General features: G+C 39.7%; 2 protein-coding genes and 1 non-coding gene across 4 annotated transcripts in view; 1 reads left to right on the top strand and 2 right to left on the bottom strand.

Annotated features, from left to right (window-relative positions):
* The window catches only part of BCAR3 (BCAR3 adaptor protein, NSP family member), a 112,370-nt gene extending 104,188 nt beyond the window's left edge, over positions 1-8,182 (bottom strand). For both annotated transcript variants that reach the window (XM_042786354.1, XM_042786355.1), the window contains exon 1: positions 7,902-8,182. The gene's annotated coding sequence lies outside the window, so the exon portion shown is untranslated. The remainder of the gene's footprint in view (positions 1-7,901) is intronic.
* Positions 7,723-7,807, top strand: TRNAR-UCU. The gene is given in 2 exon segments: positions 7,723-7,759; positions 7,772-7,807. It is a non-coding gene; the product is annotated as a tRNA-Arg (tRNA).
* Positions 8,183-10,302: 2,120 nt separating the features above from the next.
* On the bottom strand, positions 10,303-21,289 carry DNTTIP2 (deoxynucleotidyltransferase terminal interacting protein 2). Its single transcript, XM_042783845.1, has 7 exons — positions 21,112-21,289; positions 18,443-20,190; positions 16,854-16,989; positions 16,068-16,163; positions 15,520-15,684; positions 14,284-14,393; positions 10,303-12,807 (listed from the first exon to the last, which is right to left on the bottom strand). Exons 1-7 carry the CDS (start codon positions 21,202-21,204, stop codon positions 12,714-12,716), a joined length of 2,442 nt encoding a protein of 813 aa, XP_042639779.1. The 5' UTR covers positions 21,205-21,289; the 3' UTR covers positions 10,303-12,713.
* Positions 21,290-21,458: the final 169 nt, after the last annotated feature.

The raw sequence follows: 21,458 nt of genomic DNA, 5'->3' as shown, positions 1-21,458 counted from the left end.
GTAAAATAAACATACGTCTGAAACAGATTTTGTAAAAATTTGTCACGGGAGGGAGGATAAGAACATATATATAATTCTGGGCTAGATTCCCAGCCTGTGTAGTATTTGTAATTAAAAGACTGACAAAAGGACATGGTTTTTAAATAGTATTGTTTCTGCAATTAGATCACAGTCAGTATTCACATGGTATGCTGAGTCAGTAACTCATATTCATAACTGAGCAAAAAGCAAAATTTAATCAAGGATAAGAGTTTTTCATCCTTTTAGAATATGCTTGGCAAGCTCTTTCCAGAAATGGCACTGACTACATACAACCAACCTTAGGGACACACTACCCAATGATGATCCAAACAGTTAATAGGACACTCTGACCCCACAATAATTTTTAGCTGTCAAGAAAAACAGTCCAAACAGTACTACTGCCACACTGGATAATTTAAGAAGAGCAATAAATCCTTCAAAATATTAAATACTTCAAAATATTAAAGTATCCCTTAGCAAAGGGACAAGAGTCTGCAGCCATTTTTCTTCCTATCTTTATTAGTGGAGGTCCAAATCAATGCAGATTAAAAGCTATTTTCCCCTGTAAGAAAGGTAATGACAACACTTAAAGCCTGGATTTATTAACCAGGGACATCTTCAAAGGAAAGGTTAGCAAAAATCACCTACATTTTCTCTGTTAAAGTGAGCATTGTGCCAGCTCCATCCATTACAAAAAGCAAGGCACTCAGGGCCAAATTATAGTCTTACTAACATTGATATAGCCTTGAAATAACTCCACTGTCTTGGTTTTGTTAGTTCAGATGCCGAATGATTCAAACGAAAGCACAAGTTAACCCAGTGTTTTTACTTACAAAACATTCCTGCTATCTGCACTGTACCAGATGACTGCACTGCACCACTGCTTAAACACTGCACATAATTCCCGGAGCATGTGGGTGAGGAGAGAAAACAAATATGGCATTTAAACAGTTCAGGAGAAGGTAAGGATATTTTTAGATTGTATCAGGTTCATTATCTTTTAATTGTTATGTTCAAATTGTTGCTTTTGATCTGCATACTTGATGATGAGCAGAATGTATGAATTACTAATTTCAAACTACTATAACCTTAACATGCATGCTAGAGAAATATTTGTTTTCTAAGTAAACTTTGGTAGAGACATCATAATCTTGATCAGTGTCTCAAGTTTATCTGGATAATACAACTATTTTATTCTTACAAAATGAAAAACCAAATAACTGAGCTGAGGAAGCAGTTGACTAAACAGGCTACAGAACTCTGCCACCCAATAGCATTGAGTAAACCCATACAAAGGAGAAAGGAAACTTGTTGAAAAGCAGCTAAACCACCTGGGTAGATTCTGTTAGATATCTTTTGCCATTCAAGTTTGATATATGGAAAGTGACAAACAAAATAAGGTACATAATAAGAAAGCATTTCCAGAGGAAGTTTCATCTCACAATTTTAAAGTTACCTTGCAAATGACTAACTTGCACAACAACATGTGGAATAAGAAAGCACCTCCTGTCTATATTTTACAGAAGAAAATGGAGCAGACTGCCTACAGTCACACAGCACGGTAGTTGCACTGCTGGAGTAAGAGCCCAGAAGTTCTTACTTTAAATTAAACCACTAGACCACAGATACATACTTTTTCTTCTGAGTTGCACAGGAGGAGCTGAGCTATAGTGTCATCTGAAAAGCTTTAAAGGAACAACTTGTCTGTGTAAATATTTGTTGGCTTGACACCAATTTTAAAAAATAAAAGCCCAGATGGGTACACCTAGATTTCAAAATGTAAGCCAAGAACAAAACTTCGCACTGTCAACTTTGTCTTTGATAATTATTAACTTAAGAATGTAGTCTTTAAGACTGATTTGGCATTTAAGGTAAACTGAGGTGTATTCCCCATAAATGTGAAGATTAACGTGAGAGAAAAATAGGTGTTGCTTATCACTTTGCTCTAAAAATTACAAATAACATAAAAAGAGACTACATAAAATTTCATAATACCAAAGAGACAACCTGAAGATAAAGAACAAAGGGTTACAGAAAAAATAAGGTGAATATAATCACATGTATAGGATTTCACAAAAGGAGAAAGGAGAGCTGCAACAGAAACAGAAATACTAACAGAGAGGCCAAAGATCAAGGGTAGCTGTAGTTAAGAAAATGAATTCAAAATGCATCACAGATGAGTACTCTGCACAGAAAACAACTTGAGGAAAGTAGACAAAAGGACACTGAAAAGAGCTGCATGAGAAAACGTTTGAGAAATAAGAAATTGGGCTTATTACCAAACCTGAAATGTTAATAAAAAGGAAAAGAACATCTTTTCTGGGTAACATAGACAGGCTTTCTTTTGGCATCAGAAATACACAAAAAGTTTTGCTTCTGGAACCCAGTAGAATACAAGATGAATGAAATGCATAAGCATGTAGCCCCACTGAAAGATTCTAGTAGCTAATTCTGTGTTAAGCTACAGAACACAGAAAATTTCAAAGTAAAAAAGGCCTACCAATAAAGAGATAATTCTGCAAAGCAAATTCCCACTGGAAAACAGGAACAAAATTATGAAAAATACTAATAAAATGTGATTCTAAGAATAACAAAAAGGGGGCTTTTAAAGAATAGCTTTATCTAGTGAAAGGGAGGCATCAATTTGGATATTTTTGAAATATGTTTGACTTGATTGCATTTCTGAAAAATTTATACCCTCTGATGAAAAACCAGATCAAATTAACAACAGAAAATGTTGAAGCTGTCTTGAGATAGACTCCCATCTCTCTGACAGTCAGGTGTACTCCACTTTTGGAAAGAGGCATTAGCTGGGACTCCTCCAAATGTCCTGTTGCAATGCTCAGAGAGATTCCACATGACTCTGTATAGGTTTGGCACTAATAGGGAGCACACTTGAATTACTGTTTGTCAAGCATTTGCCACTTCAATCCTACAGAAAAAAAAAAATTAAAAATCTGTATGTGTGATTGCTGAAATTGATTTCTGGAAGTACTGAGGTCTGCAAGTTGATAATGCTCCATTTATTCTCAGTGAAAACAGTCAATAACAATATCACAAAAGATGTCAATGGGAATTAAGGATGTAAAGTATCTTGTAGTCATGGTTTTCATCTTTGTGTGATATGAAGAAAGCACTTTTGATCATGACTGCAATAATCTGCATTTATTAAAAAACGTTCCTTTAACCATCAATCTGTACCATTGCAGTGAATGGCCTCCAAATGTACATATTCAGAAAGCAGGAAAAACATGGGGAAAATCCCTCACAATAAAAGAGTCACTGTACACACCTGGTTTTATGTATTTTGCTTTCTGCATAAAACAATAAATATAGAAATAAAATAATAATAACAACATAGAAATAAATAATAAATCAGTAAGAAATTAATAACAAATGTGTGGTACATAAATACAAATATGAATTATGAAAATATAATTTTGCATTTATTCCAAATGAAGATATTAGAAGGAGTTTGAGCAAATAAGAATGAATTGGAAGTGATACCATTCTAGCCAGTTCCTAGGCTCTTCACGAATTGCATCATCACAGAAAACAATGACCAAGATCCATGGACTGAACACTGGGTATTTAAAAATTACTATTAAAAATTCCTTATGCAACATGAGAAAAGGGGTGCAAACTTTTCCATCAAAAGACTGTACTAATCTGTTAAGAGAGCTATACAGAATTAATATTGTCTGTAGAATTAATGTTGTAGCCCCTTGTAGGAGTAATCTGGCATGATTGCTCATGTCGCCCCATCTCCTCAAGCCACTGGGAATTACTCCTACCTACCCAAATATACTTGAGAGAACAGAACATATTTTAGTCCAACAACAGCCATAAATAAGGAAGAGGTTCTTAACAGCAGTCTTCCTGTTGTTAGCCTGACAAAGAAGGATAATTCTCCAATGCCCTGACAGTCACATGGAGATTACAGCCCCCACTGAGGAAAAGGCAGAGATGCAGAAGCATCTACAACATGAAGTATTTATCTTCATGTTAAGAGAATAAATAAAAAGACCCCAAATTGTAAATTACCAGAAGAAACACTCTCTGAAAGAGTTGTTTTCAGTATCCTCAGTCCCTGTGCATCCCAGCATTTCACTCTACTACAAAGAGTACTTTCTCCCACTGCACTACACAGATGAAGCATTATAGCAGTAGGGTTGTAATAATCCCCACTTCAGGAGAGAGCAAGAAAAGAACCTGAAATGTACAGACTGTGCAAGGGTCCCATTTAGCTAATCTGTACGTGACAGCCTCTTTGTCTGCAGCCTTCTATGACCTCTTGATGTCAACAAGTATATTTACTATAAAGGTTCTTAGGAAAAGATTACGGTACACTCGTCCAACATCTGTGGAAACTCTGTAAATTTGGAAATTGCCTTTTTAATAAATTAACTGAAGCTTAAATCTTACCAAAATTAATTGGATAACACTTTTTTTTCTTCATAATGACAGAAGTTAATGCTGAAACCCAAGCTGTAATAAGTTTCTCATAGAACACTTTGATTTCATAATCAATTTCTAGATTTTTTTTTGAATGAATGAATGCAAGAGTGCTATAAGACAGTGCTATTTTTGGCCCACCATTGATGCACTTGCTGTCTTGTGTCAAGGTATTCCTACCTCAGTTTCTTCTACTATTTAAAATTAGCAAAATAGTATCTAGCTGAGTTCAATGAAAATTTTCTAAGCACCAGTAACTAAACCAGCACAGCTCTATACTCCAAGAAACTTCTACTCCCTGAAACAGAGCATAAAGTTGAAGAGGAGCTAAGATGAAAACCAGCTTACAATAGAAGTGTACTTCAGCCGGTCCAGAAGGGGGAAAGTCCAAAGGATCGATCCAGGTCCAGGCGCCAGCAAAGGTTAACCTGATCCGTTGTTTTTGCCTAACATAACACATTTCCTTAGTACATGAACTGAGAGCTGTCCTGTTTCTCATGCAGCAGCTCCATCTGCTGAACCAGTACTACGTTTACAGAATAAAAAATTAAACTGACTTTAATTTGAAATATCTCTGCAAAATTTTCAAACGCTTGCCCATTCAGTCCTCCTGCATGAATGGAACCAACAGCCAGCCTTTACCTACCCGTGTAAACCAACTAACTAAAACGAAAATATAACAGGAAAAAACAATCATATGTGATTATCAGGATTCTTCACTCATACAGCTTCAGAACTAGACTTCTCGCAGCAAACTCTGATTCTTCACTATCTGCAGTTGTTTAGTGCTGTGCTGCCCAAAGGTACCATGTTACCAACTCACACTAGTGATGTACTGCCACTCACTTCACCCCACAACAAATGTGCCCAGGTATTCAGGCACTACAAGATGTCTATGGCGATTCTTAGTTACTTAGGAGTGGGGGGTTTTTTGAGTTGCACAGACATAAATTTAAGCTTATCATTCTGAAGATGAACTAATTTCTTAAAAAAAGAGTTCTGTTTCTTTTATGCAGTGCAGGGCCCTGAGAACTCAAACTTTCCACAATTTGCATTCATTTACCAGGAGCACTATGAAGAGTTCTGTCAGTAACAGAGCAGTTGTGGCAAAACCATATGGACCCAGAGCTTGTAAATTCAATCAGACCAGCTCTGAACCTCGTGGCACTCAGTGATTCTTGATCTGTTTACAACTGCTCTGGCTCCACAAGGGTTTGTTAGCTTGGGCGATATACCTCCAATATGATACATGCTGTAACTACTGAACCCTTCCAGTAACCCCTGTTTCTGGGCAGCATTGCAGAAACTATTTAATCATCAGCCAGCTCATGAGCTGTGGCTCACTGCTGGCCACAGGCGCACCAGCTGACACCATGGCAATCACGGGGCGTACTACTAGTGTGCCTTCATCACCGGAGTCATCTTGGTTATTCATTACACTCAGTATCTCAGCCCTTGATCCAGTGGCTAGTGGAATGTGTATCCTAATCAGCTTATTTTACATCGGTCTGATTAGCTTCCTGGTTCTTCACGTTTTAGGGCGCACTTATTTTCACGTTTTTCTCCAATCCTATGGATACTGATGCTTTTAAATTATTAGGAAGTGAAACACGAGATTCTCACAAAATCGTTTTACTGCACAACCTAGGCCATGGCACTACAGAGCAGATATCCTTCCAGCCCTGCCTGCTCCAGACCCAGCTCACCCTCCTGAGCCCTGCAGCGCAACCTGGTGCCTGGCAGCCCCGCACCCCCTCCCTGAGCCCAGCAGGGCGGGCAGCAGGAGAGCCCAGCCAGGGAGTCCCACCAGCAGCAGAAACCCATAGGTCTCACCTGGGCTTAGAATTCAGTTTTGGGGAGGGTTAAAGAAAGAATAACCTCATAGTCTTGTCTTTTGGGGTTTCTAATACGCCTACTCTTGATTTAAAAAAATAACATCAAAGACTTCAGACCATAACTACAGCTTAAATACTACTTACACCTTTTAAGGGAAAAATCTTGTTTTACCAAATCCACTGGGGGTTTTACTGTGATTTTAGAACATATACAGTCCAGTCATTGATCCTTTTAATGGATTTAGTAAAAGGCATTCACAGTATTTGGAACAATGATCCACATACTGGAATGTGTTCACTCATACTGAAAATATTGTCACATAATAGAATATTATTTCCCTAGTTTATTTTTTTGTTCTTTGCATTTACAAGGAGTTTTGTAACATCTCCAAAATATTCTCCGTTACTCATTTCCAGGTGTGACTCCCACATCCTATTTCTCTACCTGTCAACAGACAGTAAGTTGCTGCAGTGTCTAGCAGAGATTGCGTGAACACATTTTTACTGGTCACCTATTCCTTGTCTTTCAGATTCCCACACAGTATTTTTGTCTCATGTGGCACTTGAAAGCCAGCAAAACACTGCAGTGCATGGGATGCCCAGTAAACATCAGCAGTTTTCTAGGTTTCTTTAATTCAGATGCTGTTGTTCAAAAACAAAACCAAAACCCCTGTATTTAGACTGTCTCTAAAAACCTACAATGCTGGAAATAACCAATGTTAAAGTAACTTGTTTCCAAGTAACTTTGGAACTAACCCAGTGTAGTTTCCATATCCTTCATGCTATGACTGAAAGGTGTTTTGTTTTGTTTTTTTTTATTTGTTTGATATGTTCACATTTACTCCAGAAGTGGACTGCTGTTAAAAGCACATTATAAGTGATTGCAATATGATAAATGTTCATATTCGTTAAAGCAAAATCATTTGGTCCAATTCATCAATGTAAAGACCTCCTTATGCAAATACAGGCATGCTTGGAGGAACAGTTCCCCAATATAAGGCAATTGCTGAATATAATTATATTCCTCCAAACTTAAGGATTAATATTGAAAACGCCCAAGTGGTATGACGACAAACATTTTATATTGTTTACTAATGACCTTAACGTCAGTCTGTCACAAGAAATAACGATGCAGTCCTACAGCGAGCGCCTAACAGCGAGCTATGGGCTCCACCCGGCACCCAGCCATGGGCAGCGCTCAAGCGGCACGTAGATATGCGTTTATACAGCGACTTATAAAACTAAGCCTACTCATACTGATTTAAAAAAAAAAATAATAGAAGAAAAGAAAGCGAGAAGACAACGAAAAAAGGCAAAGCACGGCTAGCTAACGCGCGAGGCGGAGCGCAGCGGCGCCGGCCAGGCAGCTGCGCGCAGGCTCTCCAGGCGGTGCGCAAGCGCTCCAACAGGTGGCTCCGTGGCGCAATGGATAGCGCATTGGACTTCTAGAGGGTGAAGGGATTCAAAGGTTCCGGGTTCGAGTCCCGGCGGAGTCGTGGTTTCTCTTTTTTCCATATTTATCTTTTTTCTCTTTCTTCCCACCCTCCCCTCCCGCCTGAAATCATCCTACCCCACTCTCCCGTCCCTTACCTCAAGGCCGGAGCAATCCGGTGGGCCGACCTGGCGCTTCCCGGCGGTCGCCACCCACCGGCGAGGCTCCGTGGGCCCGCCTCCCGGCCTGCCTGGCGAGGAGCGGGGAAGGCTGGGAGCGGGCGGGGACAACGGCCCCGTCCTCCACCGAGCGGCGCCGCGACCCGGCCGGCTCCGCTCGAGCCCCCGCCAGGCCCCGGCGACGTGAAGGTAGTTGCCTCGCCGTGGGGCGGCGGCGAGCGGGGCCGCGGGCCGCCGGCCCCCGGGGCAGTGGGAGGAGGGCGGGCTCTCCCTCAGGCGCCGGCCGCGCGCGGCGGGGCAGCGCCGGGGCGCGCGGGCAGCAACCGCCGGCCGCGCGCGGCGGGGGCCGGGAGCGAGCGCGCGCAGCTCGCGTTTTGAAAACGCGCAAGTAAAAAAAAAAAGCAGCAAGCGAACCCCTGCGACAGCGACAGCAACTGCCTGGCAAATCGGACAGCGCCTGCAAAGCAGCCTGTTGGTGCTGGCGTGCTTCCGGGGCAGGCTTCGTAAAGGAATTCTGCTTGAAAAACAAGACTCGGGCTCCTGCAGGCCCTTCAGCGATGCTCCGCGACACGTTTCCGGTTATTTTCAAGCAACACAACAAGCCCACAAAATGCAGCAGACAGAACTGAAGCATTTAACACTTAATGCCATGTTTTCTTCCTAATTTACACATACCTGTAGATAGAAGAGGAAGAGCCATTTTAAAAATCGCAATCAAAATTGAGCAGTAAAACAGCAGCACTGAACAAACCTTGATTTTGCTCAGGATGGAACAAATTATATATTCACCTGATCATTATTTTATTCAGTATGGGGGGGTTTTTTGATAAACTATTAGTAATCTTGCATGTGTGACTACAGCCTTTTTCAAACTGTAATAATTACTTCAGTAAAGGAAAAAATCCACCTAAGTAAAAAATGAAACACACCATCAGGAACGTCAGCTATCACTGTTTTACAGCACAGTAACCCGCTCAATGCCATCTAGTTATAAAATTTATATAGACCTTTACAGAAACATCAAACTTTCTCAGAATTTGCAGATAAACAGCAAAACCAACACCTCTACATTAACCCCATAAAAAAACTAAACCATATGACAGAAGACAGTGTTCCTCCTCGTTCAGTCACTTCCAGCAATGCATTTCAGCCCAATTACTTCTACTCTCTGTATTTAAGGATAGCTTCATAAAATTTGCTTAGTTCCTAGTGAAAAAAATTTGAAGGCAGAAGCTTTGATGTATACATGCTTGCATGTTGCAAGCAATATTTACATAACCTATACTCTAAAAATGCAGGTTAATTATGGGCTACAGTTCAAAAGAAAATGAAAAAATAGCAGGTTCAAGGAACAGGGCATTTCCTAGGGGAAAGCACATAGACAGCTCTCCTGTGATACTGGCTGTGTAACAGATTCTAGCATGAACCCAAGTGGAAAACTATAGGGACACAATTCCACAAAATATGGTATGAAGAGGATTTTGAGGAATATGTTGCACAGACAATACAGTATTTCAGAACGCATTAAGAGAATCAGGAGAAAAAAATTCAAGGATCATAGCAAGCAATATAAATTGGACAGATGCTGCTTGCTACAAATTTATGGAGTAACTGAAAAAGAAAGCAATGTGAAAGCAAAGAGGCAGTCCAACAATCAGTAATAACCCTTCTATCTTACTGGATATGAAGACCACCTTTTTTTGCCTTGAGGAGTCAACCAGACAGGCAGTCTCCATCCTTGCAGGTTTTCAAGACCTGACTGTACAAAGCCCTGAGCAACCTGGTGTAACCCTGCTCTGAGCAGGACGCTGGACAGGACAAGCTCTCATGGTCCCTTCCAACCTGCGTTATGGCAGGATTCCAAATCTCTGTAAGACTTACCTAGGTAGGCTCCTGTGATAAAGACAGGACTTTATAAAAATTAAGAGATTAAAAATAGTTTTAATATATGGAAAAAAGCAATGATAAGAAGACACCTTCAGTTTTAAGGAGACTAAGTTGATTGCAGAGAGATTAAAGACCCCCAAAGAAGGAACAATTAGTAAGTGTGAACAATAAGAACATGACAGAGAAAACTGAGAACTATTTTACTTCTGTTCCTAAACTAGCCATGCCTACTAAGTGGCACTGCATCAGCAACACCTCGGCCACTGTCAGCCTAATCCCTTTTCATTATAGTCTTTTGGCTGTGACATTAGGAGCGTTGTACAACCATAGTCTCTGCCCCAAGGGCAAGAAGAAAATACTGGCAAAATCAAGGGGAGTGTAAAAAAACAGGAGAAAGGAATTATTACTGTCCTTACAAAACATTCCAGTGACATCCAAACCAGGTGCACAGATAAAAAAAAAAAAAAAAAAAAAAACAAACAACACAACACAGTACCTACTACCCTTTAATCCTGGGGAAATTTCTTGTTAATAAAGGCAGGATTACAAATTAGCACAAACATTTCTGACAGCCAGTAAAAGAAAATATTACTTGCAATTGATAGGCAAAGTTTCTCAAATTATGATAGTGTTTCACAAATTTTTTTTTACGTATTTGAGTATTTTCAGAGAAACGTGATAATCCGGTAAAATGAGGCAATCACATGGTACATTTTGTTTTTACTCTCTCCCCATCAACCCCCTAAACCTTAGGTCAATTTCAATCAAATTTAATTGAGAGGTAGAGGAATTCAGAACACCACCTGCCTGTGCTTTTATGAAAATTGGTGTTTAAGAAAACGTACACTAGCTAGTGCCTTAACTAAAAGAGGCTGAAGCACAAGCTCAGGCAGTGGCTGCCTGGCGAGGTGGCAAACACAACCTGCAAGTGCCCCCCTGTGGCCCAGCAAACGCTGTTCAGTACAGCTCACCTCTTGTGCACACAGAGGAACAGGGGCACTTGCTGAGCACAGAGCGTGACAAACAGAAGACACTGGAAAAATCAAAGAAAGGGAAAGATACGGAACGTTAAACAAATCCCTCACTAGCTATGTTGTATGTGAAGTAACTTCTGTAAGTAGTTAGAGCAGCCTAAGAATAGACAGTGGAGTTGTTGCTTGCTGACTAACACCAAAGCTCGCATTTCTCTTTTGGAGTTGTACGTTGCTCTTCCAAAGTTGCACTTGAACATCTCAGGATGCAACAGAATGACAATTACTGTGGTGCTTTGTTTTCTTTCCTCAGTGTTCAGTATTATTTTTTTTGTGTTTTTATATCTCATCTAGAGAACAAGACATCACAGTTGTTTTTACTGTCTTTGTTATCATTTACAGAGAAGCAAGCTATTAGCATACATATAATTGTATTAGAATAGCATCTGCATGTTAGCTGAGACCTGGGGACAGATTCTACTTGTATGTGTTTACTACATCCCAATTAATTCACTTTACTTTGCACACTACTCATGTCCATGCAGTTAAGACTTTTTAAGGAATCTAGATTCCCATCTGTCTCTGGTAGCAAAATATTATGGCCAATGTCATAATAATATAAAAAACCCCAAAGGATCAGGGAAAAATTCTTTCCAGCTTCAGCTGGTAATCAATATATACCATGATGCTCATTTCGTGTTAGCTATTTCCAGCACAAATAGCTAATCCTTAACAAAACACCACTTCTCAACAGTAGAAAATTGCATGGTTAAACATTGGTCAAGACCATACTTCTTGTTTAAGATACAGAACTTATAAAATTCAATGTTCATATGACAAGAAAACACCACCACTGGTCCTCTGATAATCACTTGTAAATCTTTCTCACCTAAACCACCTGAAACAATGTAGAGACAGTGTTATTTCTGCTATTATCTGTCTTGTCTGTTACCTAAGGGCAGTAACTGAGTTACACTATTTGTAAGAGCCATGTAATAGCCAGGTCATTAAAAACCAACCTAACAGCACAACAGTTCTGACAATCACAAAAGGTTATGAACCATAACTAAAGGAGAACCGAGCCAATGCCACCTCTGGTTCTATAATGGCAGCAGAGGCCTTCCAAACTCACTCTATTCATTCACCTGAAGAACTATTCCAAGTCAGCTACCAGACCACAATCTGCACACTATATCCTAGATAATGGACCCCACTATCAAATTATTTTCAGAAGGATCATTAGACAGTTAAAAAATGATATAACAAAAGCAACATATGACATTAAAATTTTACGTAAATACATATTTACACTATTAATTAAACAATATATAATCTATATTATTTGTATTTAATTATAAATATTTTTTATATTTTTATAAATATGTGTCTATATAGATATATCTATATCTATCTATCTATATGTGTATACACTTAAGTCCAAGACATTCTCAATCCTATTATGGTCAGTACTGAAATAAACCCTTCACAACCAAACTATTTCTCAACACCTATTACAGAAATGGCCAGCAGCACATCTGACAAGACATGGAAAAATTTGTTCTGGCACATAAAGGGTGCCAAGGCAAATGACACATATAACTTTAAACTGCATTTCCTAATTCATTGATGTAAAGACTGATGCCTTAAAAGACCACAATCCATGAAGTTGGATTTTGTGCTCAGATTTAACAATATGCTTTCCTATCATTATCTTTTTACATGAGCATTAATTTTTAAAATCTAAATTAAATTTAGATACGTGATAATAAAGCCCCCTACCAAATTCTCACTGCAAGAATTTCTCTAAACCTCAATTTGCATGACCTACACCTACAATCTAAAAAAAAAAAAGAAAAAAACACCACAAGCAAAGCATTCTGTAAAAAGTTTTATAACAAGTAAGTTGTTCCAGCTTGTTATTTTTCTTCAAGTCTTAATTGTGAAATTTCTTCTTCTTCCGATTCCTCTTCCCTGCTGCAAAAGCTGCTTTTTCACTCATGATCTCCTGATACTTCTTTTTATTATATCTGAACAAAATAGATAATTTACTTTTAAGCATGGTAAACCAAAGTTCAAGAAAAGATAACATGGAAATTACGCATATAATTTTCCAAGCTGAGTTCTCTCATGTTTTCTGAGTCAGTTTTCTTTAACTTGATACACTTATGTGTAGGTAGAGGGAAATCAACACTTGGATGAATGATAAATGCAAGTAAATTTGATTGAAGAATCATTAATTTCGGCATAACCAGGGGGTTCTTCATTGCATATGCAATCACATTTTGGACAGTTTGCTAAAACACTGCTACTGCTCATAGTGGGATGACTCATCTATGACAATACTATGGACAAATTATACCTGTTTTTATACTACCTTCTTGGCAAACTCAAGATAACCAACCTTATTCTACTCAAGGTTGAAAACTGAGATGAGATTAACACTAAACAATGAAAAGGATACACTCACTGGATACAAGTTGCTAGCTTCTCTAATACAGATTCTTATATACCTGTACTAATTACCACAACGGATCAATAACACTGAGCAGTAACCAGACTTAATTGCAACACTGAAACCTGACAAATGTCTGCACTAATGCTACAGTATCTGGTTAAAGCCCTTAATTAGCCACAACATAAATTAGCTGATCAAATTTCAAAGACATTAATTTTTGAAAGTAGCTTCTAATAAATACTTCATAAAAATCAGGTCAAGCCAGAAAACTAGTTAAAAAATAGCTATACTAACCTGCTTTCCCAACATTAATATTTAATTTATAAGCCTGAGAACATTAACCTTATAATCCCAAATCATGTACTACTTCCAAAAACCCACGTCATTATGTGAAAAAAGAAGTACAGATTAGCATCATGTAATAACCAGTATCGAAATGGATCAACTAAGGGATCTACTCCAGAAATTGTCAGTTAGACAGGCATTAATTAATCCAATCATATTCTTCAAGTAAGACTTATAGTGCAATTTTGATTCCTACAACATGTCAGACAGATATGCTTATAAAATGAAATCATATCAACTTCATAGAATTACAGTCTGCATTTTTCTATCAATTATGCCAAGAAAAATTAATAGGTCCTTAAAAAAAAACAAAAAAAAGTGCATGCATAGGCACGTATCGCTCATTGAGAACCCTTGGTTTTTGGCGTAAGCCTGTGCAGACACTTATTTTAGAAATGAACCAGAATAGGGCTGATATGTTATCTCTTCAACACTAACATTATTTTAAGACTGGCTGCTAATTGTGATGACCTGATTTGGACAAAACCCTTTTATGAAGATAAATGTGCTGTCTCAGCCTAATTATCCTGTCCCTTGGATCTTCCCAAAGGCAGTACTGCTGAAGGGATAAAACAGACTAAAATGTTTTCTTTGAAGTATAAAACAAACATATAAACTGAATAAAAACAATCAAAAAGTTATATAGTTAAAAATATTCCTCTCTTACATAGGATATCAGAATTACAAAACTGTTTTTAAATACCTTCTGAACTCAGAATCTGCAAGCAGCTCTTCAACAATCGTTCTCTTCCTTTGTTTCTTAGGGATTCGGCTATGGTAAAAGTCTATGGGAGAATCAACTACAGTTCCAACCTAGGAAACAGAAATGAAAACATTCTTACTGTACGGCAAGATGTTGATTATTATGACCTTTTTTTTTTTTTTAATCCTCAGTGACAAGTGTAAAGACACCTACAAAGAAGAGCAGAATGGTATCTTAAGTGCAAAATACTAAAAATTTAAGCAACATTTTGTATGCAGAGTCACTTTTTGTCTCATTATTTACTGCACAGAGGAGGGCCTGAGCTTTAAGACTCTACAGTCTTCAACACTGGACTCCTGCATCAGTGTTTGCATTTATAAAAGAAATAAGTTCTTAACTTTTAAACATTTTCCAAAGGGAAAGGAAACCCTTATGACTATGTCAACTCCTTCCTGTCTCTGTCATTGTGGTGGTTTTGCTAGATGGCTAGCAGTTAATCCAGCTCTAATACAAGGCCTTAATCCTGGAATGCATCACATTTTTTCCAACCAGCATGCGAGTCAGTTCTGATGATTCAGGTTATTAGCAGAGATACATGGAGTATGTTTCACATAGTGAAAACAGACCTGCACAAATCTCATTATATGGAACACTTCCATCTGTTTTTTTCTATACCCAGAAACTTCAAAACGACCCACCCTTCAGAGTGAAGCTGTAATATTTTGAGAAATGAAAACAATTTCCTTCAAGCATGCTAACTATTCAAACAGGTGTTAAGTCAATATAAGCCTATTTCTGTAGCCTCTGCAGTAATGATTTCCTTTAGGCAAGCCGCTTCAAAGCTGAGAGCTATAGCAGCAAAAATTTTGGCTGATCACAAAGCTAACTGTCTCCATTCAAACTGTATTAGGTAGTAAGAAAATAAATGCTAATTGTTTAAAAAGACTAATACTTTAAAAAAAGCAGTGAAAATCTAGTCCACTGAGGGTTCAGTATACAGAATCAATCAGGTGTTTGTTCACTACTATGAGATCAGCTGAAATTAAAAAACCCCAGCATATACACATACATAATATAGAGTTAAGCAGTTGTGAACTGCTACAAATTAATCAAAATACTTTAATTATTAAGCGATGGAATTAAATCAACACAGACGCTAGCTACAAAATAGGCAGCAAATAAGAACAGCTGTTCAAAACTTCAGCAATACAATGCCACCTTCTGCTGCTTCCTTACCTGGAAGTATTTGGGTAGACCATCTCTATCATTTTTCTTGTAAAAATGCTTAGGGTCCAACGAAGCTCTCATCTTCAAAACTTTAAGATCATTTTTCAGTTCACTTGTGATTTCAGGTGCTTTCATACCAAACCAACCATCACCTGTTGTCTTCTCTCGCTCTGCCTAGGATACAATACCAAGAGTAATAAATTTGCATTGAGCAAATAGGACAGGATAGAGCAGGGAACTCTCCCCTCCAAAAGATGGATAAAGCATTTAGAACTTAACTCTGTACCTTTAAAAAGTATATTTTATAACACTTATAGTAAGAAGGTCATCAGCACTGTATTAATGACAGATTTGTACCATCCATCTGAGCACATTATCTTTCACTTCACTGTCATGGTGACTAAAAGGATGGTTTTTCACAGGATGGCTCAAGAGAACACTCAATTGCAGTTCATCACTCCACTTCCAGTGAGGCCTGTATATGCACACCGTCCCAGCACAGGGCATTCTACCAAAGCTTGTTTTGTTATTTGAGGCCTTATCAGCTCTTCACTTACCCTGCGCTGTTTCTTTAGCTGGTGAAGTGATTCCCTGAAGGGTGGGACACATTCCTTTTTTTCAAAATCTGGAGTTATTATACTCTTCTGCAAGAGCTGTAAGAATTTTTCACGTTAGACAATCATCTCACTGATACAAATTTTACTGCTTAACCATAATTACAGAACCCACTAAAGGAATCATGCACAAACAAAGCAAGCATTATAATACAATACTTGAGGTTCTTTGACGCACAATGAAAGTAGTGGGGATCTTTAAAATAGAACCCTGGCCAACAAAAGAGCAGCTAGCTAGCTCTGGAAGATGAAGTGAGATAGCAAATGCTCTAGAATAAAGAGGGCTACCATGGATGAACCTAACAAAACAGTCTCAACAAAAATAATACATTCCCTTTATCTCAAAGGGTGCTTTTGAATAAAACTGCTAATTCTGTATTAGGAAGAGTATAGACCTTTACTGAAATTCATTCTTGCTATGGACTAAATATCTTATTAGCAGACATTCAGCTCATGTATGATTAGGCAAAAATAAAGGCATAATTAACTTTGGTTTATTTTACAAGATAATGCTGGTATTTCCACTGCTTTTCAGTTTCTGAAGTGTCATATATATTTAAATTCTTACCACTAAAACCAAATGTAAATCTACACTTTAGCCAAAAAGAATGGAAGTTCTTAGCAAACCATAGAACAGGATATTTCTTTAAAAACAATTAAAACAACCTTATTAAATTAACATCTGCATTACTGTAGTCATAGGTAACTGCATAATTGGAAACACATTACCTGGTCCTTCTTTTTCTCCTTCAGCTGATTAATTACACTTGATCTAGGCTTCTGTTTTTTTGCATCAAAACTAATATATAAACCTCCAAGCTTCTTTATATTCAAACCAGTGTCTATGCTGCTGGAAAGATGTAAGCTGAAAGAGAAATAATGAATGATTAGAATACTGTAACAAGCATGCAGCTAAACCTTCTACAGTCCTCCGAGAAAGATAATCACAAAAGTCTTTTTCCTCTTCTTCTTCCCACTTAGGTTGTTCTGCCATACAGGCTGGGGGATGAGTGGATTGAGAGTTGCCCTGTAGAGAAGGACTTGGAAGTGTTCGTAGATAGAAAACTGATTGTGAGCCAACAATGTGCATTCACTGCCCAGAAAGCCAACCATGTCCTGGGCTGCATCAAGAGAAGTGTGACCAGCAGGTCAAGGGAGGGGATTCTCCCCCTCTGCTCTGGTGAGACCCCCCCTGCAGTGCTGTGTCCATCTCTGGGGCCCCCAACATCAGAAGGACATGGACCTGCTCAAGTGGGTCCAGAGAAGGCCACGAAGATGATCAGGGGGCTGGAGCAACGCCCTTGTGAGGGCAGGCTGAGGGAGTTGGGGGTGTTCAGCCTGGAGAAGAGAAGGCTGCAGGGAGACCTTATAGGGGACTTCCAGTACTTAAAGGGGGTACAGGAAAGGTGGGGAGGGACTCTTGATCAGGGAGTGTAGGGATAAAATATGGGATAATGTTTTTTAACTGAAAGAGAGCATATTCAGATTAGATATAAGGAAGAAATTCTTCCCTGCGAGGGCAGTGAGACCCTGGCACAGGCTGCCCAGAGCAGCTGTGGCTGCCCCCTCCCTGGCAGGGTTCAAGGCCAGGTTGGACGGGGCTTGGGGCAACCTGGTCTGGTGGAAGGTGTCCCTGCCCATGGCAGGGGGGTTGGAACTAGATGATCTTTAAGGACCCTTCCAACCCAAACCATTCTATGATTCTAATGATTTTAAATCTCCGTATCTAGAATACATACATAGATAATTTAGAGGTGGCAGAAGATGAGAGGGAAAAAAAATCATGCCATTATATGAAGCGAGAGTTAAAGAACAATACCTGTGGAATCATTTGCACAAATCTTTCATATTAACTCTAAAGTTGTACTCTTATTAAAAGATATTACTAACATCTATAAAACGGAACTCTTATTTAATTTGCTTAACCTTGCCAAAAGAGCTCATGACCAACACCCTTCTATACACTGAGAAACCTACTAGCTGAAGAGAAATAAAAAACCCACAAAAGTGCAAACATATGGGTGGTAAAAATACTGTCAACTCTTAGTAAAAAGTATGAAGCTAGAACTCATCATAGCAATGTTTAAATCCTTGTCTGTGTACCAGTAGTATGAATAACATTATTAAACATGTTAAAACTCTTAGGGACTATATTTGTATTTTATAATCTGTGCAACTCCACTTTCCATGTGAATATTACTTATGTGATGAGACTACGCCCTCATTTATTCCATATCATTTAGCACTTAATACACATATCGTGTGCATATGCTTGAACGAAATGTAGCTTCTTTAGTTACTGCCAGAAAGATACTTACATGTCAATCTTGGTTTTCAACAACTCCTCATCTTCATCTTTCTCATCTTGATCTATCAATTCCTCTTCAGCTTCTTCCAGATCTGACAATTCTTTACCTTTTTCACTTCCTTCATGTTTACTTTCAGCATCACTATCTTGGTCTACCTGATCCAGATAATACTTTTGGCTGGAACTCATGCCAGGCTTAGTATCAATTACAAAAAGCCCTTCAGCATGCAGTGAACTGTTTGCTAAAGATTTGTTGAGGGAAGGAGTCCTCTCATCTGCCTCTTTGTAACACTGATTCTCTCCAACTGTATCTGTGTCCACCACATCACTATTTTCAGATTCATCATTTTCATCTTTGCTCATAAACGATTCAACAGAATTGTTGCCACTGCCTGATCTTCCACGGCTGTGGGACACAGATTCAGCATATTCTCCTGTTTGGTCTTCACCACTGTCCACACCAATTTCTAGCACCCTGCATCTACCAATGCTATCAGTTCTTTGTGCAACAGCTATGCCCTTTTGCGGGCTGCTCACTGTGCTAGCTTGCTCACCCTTTCTTAATTTATCAGCATGGGTGAAAGACTGCTGTGCATCTGCCTCAGCATCTGCTCTTTTGCATTCTGGAATTTTTTTACTTTCATTTGGTGTTATTTCCCCTTGGGATTCTAAAAATTGCTTGGGACCCATGCAATCAGTCAAAGAAAGAACCATACGCTCTAATTTCTCCTCCCTCACAAATATTTTACGGTGTTCTTGTATTTGGCCACATGTTTTCTCTGAATCATCTACCCCAATAGATTGTGTATTTTTTATTGCTTTTTTTCCAGGTGATTCAGTGTCACTTTGTTTCATTTTTGTAAGACTGATGTGTGTCACATCATTCAAAACCTCTTCCTTCACGTCTTCACTCCTGGTTGTATTGGCAGATTTGGAAGAACATTTGCTTTTAGGTGAACTGGGTTCTTTATTATCTTCATTGTCAGATAAAGCGTCTTCTGTGTCAGAGACAAGTTCTGCAGCAGGTTTAGAATCAGAAATTATTATTGGCTCAGACTTAATGTTGTCTTCAATTAAATTCTTATCTTCTGAAACAATTCTGCTTCCCTTCCCAGTCTGCTTAGTATCTTCTGCCTGTGATTTCATTTGCAGGGTCCTGGTAATTCGTTTTGTAGTGATCAACGGTTCCATACGAGAACTTAAGCAGCATGACTGTGCATCAGAAACATCTTCACTCTGGGTTTCATGAACTGTATCTGGTGGCAGTTTCTTTTTGCTTTGCCTGCTTCTTGTAGTTCTGGTAACATTAGGCATCTGTACACCAGAAACAGTAGAGGAACAAGACTCAGCTTCAGAGACATCATCTTCATCCACAGTACTGCATAACTTATTTAGAAAAGCTATCTTGTCATGTCTTCTTTTGTCAGTAGAATCCAACTGATAAGGAACTACAATTTGTCGTCTTCTTGTTACTCTTACAAACAAAGGTGTCTGAAGACCAGATACACCTGAGCAGCTTGATTCTGTTTCTGACACATCCCCATCAGCTTGTGGCTCAGCAACTGATTGTGCTGAATGAATAGCTGTGCTCTCCTTTACAGTAATTTGCGTCTCTAAGCTATCACTAACATCTAACTTTGTTTCTGCAAGTTCCACCTCTTCAGACTGAGATTCCTGAATTACCTCTGGCTTATGAATTAATTTACTTCTTCTTCTAGTCATCCTCATGAACACAGAAGTATTAATTTCAGATGACCTCTAGAAAAGGAGTAAAAAAAAGTGTGCTATTGACAAATAAAATAACACCATAAAAAGGCTGCTATACAAATCGACTCAAGCTGGCAACATATTACATGTCACTGTGTAGCCCTATCTATGTGGAAAAAGTATTAACAAACCATCCTTTGCTTATTTGTTTGTCTACTGTCTTTTGGTCAGGGCAGAAGAAACACACATATCCATTAAGAAATACAAACAAACACATTAAGGAAGACGAACAAGTATCTTCTAATTTAAAAAATTCTGACAAACTGTAATGGGAAGCAAATCTAGAAGTGATGTTCAGAAACATTCAAAGATTTGCTCAACTATAAACCACTGAAGCCTAGCAACTGGCAGAATGTGCTCCAAAATGGTTTCCATAACCAATTTTAGCAGTTTTAGGAAGAGACTGGCCTCACAGCAACCGCAGCACCAGGTATAATCTGATTCTTTAACAATGCCTGGAAATTATCCGGAAGGCAATTCAAAATTTTGGAAAGAAAAAATACTCTGCCACAGCAAGATCTTCCCAAACCACAGAATCATGTTGGATCAACATAAACCATGCTACTGAAACGATCAGCATTACCGCCAGCGTTTGCGTGTCTAGTGGAAAAAGCCACAGAGAACTGCTAAAATAACTGCAGAAAATAAAGGAAAAGAACACAAAACCAACGAAACCCGTAACCTTTAACTGGCCACTAACATTAAACGCTTTAAGAACCCAGACAGCCCGCAGGCCGGCCCAGGTCCCGCCGCAGCAGGCGGGCGTGCTGCTGCTGCCGCCGCCGCCACCGGGGCCCCCGTGGCGAGGCCGCGCGTGTATGCGTGGGCGTGTGCGAAGATGGCTGCCGCAGCGCCTCGGCCACCCCGCACGGCGCCCGGCGGCCCGCGCCCCGCGCTCCCGGCTTCCCTCACCTCCGCCGCCTCGGGCCCAGGGCTGCCGGTGCCCGCCCGGGCCCGGGCCCGCTGCTCCCTGCGCCGCGCCGCCGCGTGCCTAGTGGCCACCATCTTGTCAGCTGCGCCGCCCCCGCCCCTTCCGGCGGGGCCCGGCTGCTGCGGCCCGGCGGGGCGGAGGGCAGCGGCGTTCCGGCCGGGGGGCGGGGCCCCGCCGCACTTGCTGCCTCGGCCGGCCGGCCCCAAGAAGCGCGCGGTCCCGCGGAGGGGCGGGGCTCTGGAGGCGGTAGGTGATGAAACCCCGGGGTGTTGGGCGATACGCAGGGCTCTTTTATGACCAAGCGGCAAATACTGTTATTGAGATTATG

Source organism: Tyto alba, unplaced genomic scaffold (genome assembly GCF_018691265.1).
Source record: "Tyto alba isolate M040663 unplaced genomic scaffold, T.alba_DEE_v4.0 Super-Scaffold_1000006, whole genome shotgun sequence".
In the NCBI taxonomy this organism is placed as follows: Eukaryota; Metazoa; Chordata; class Aves; order Strigiformes; family Tytonidae; genus Tyto; species Tyto alba.
Note: the sequence above shows the minus strand (reverse complement) of the source record. Positions and strands in the feature narration are given on the sequence as shown.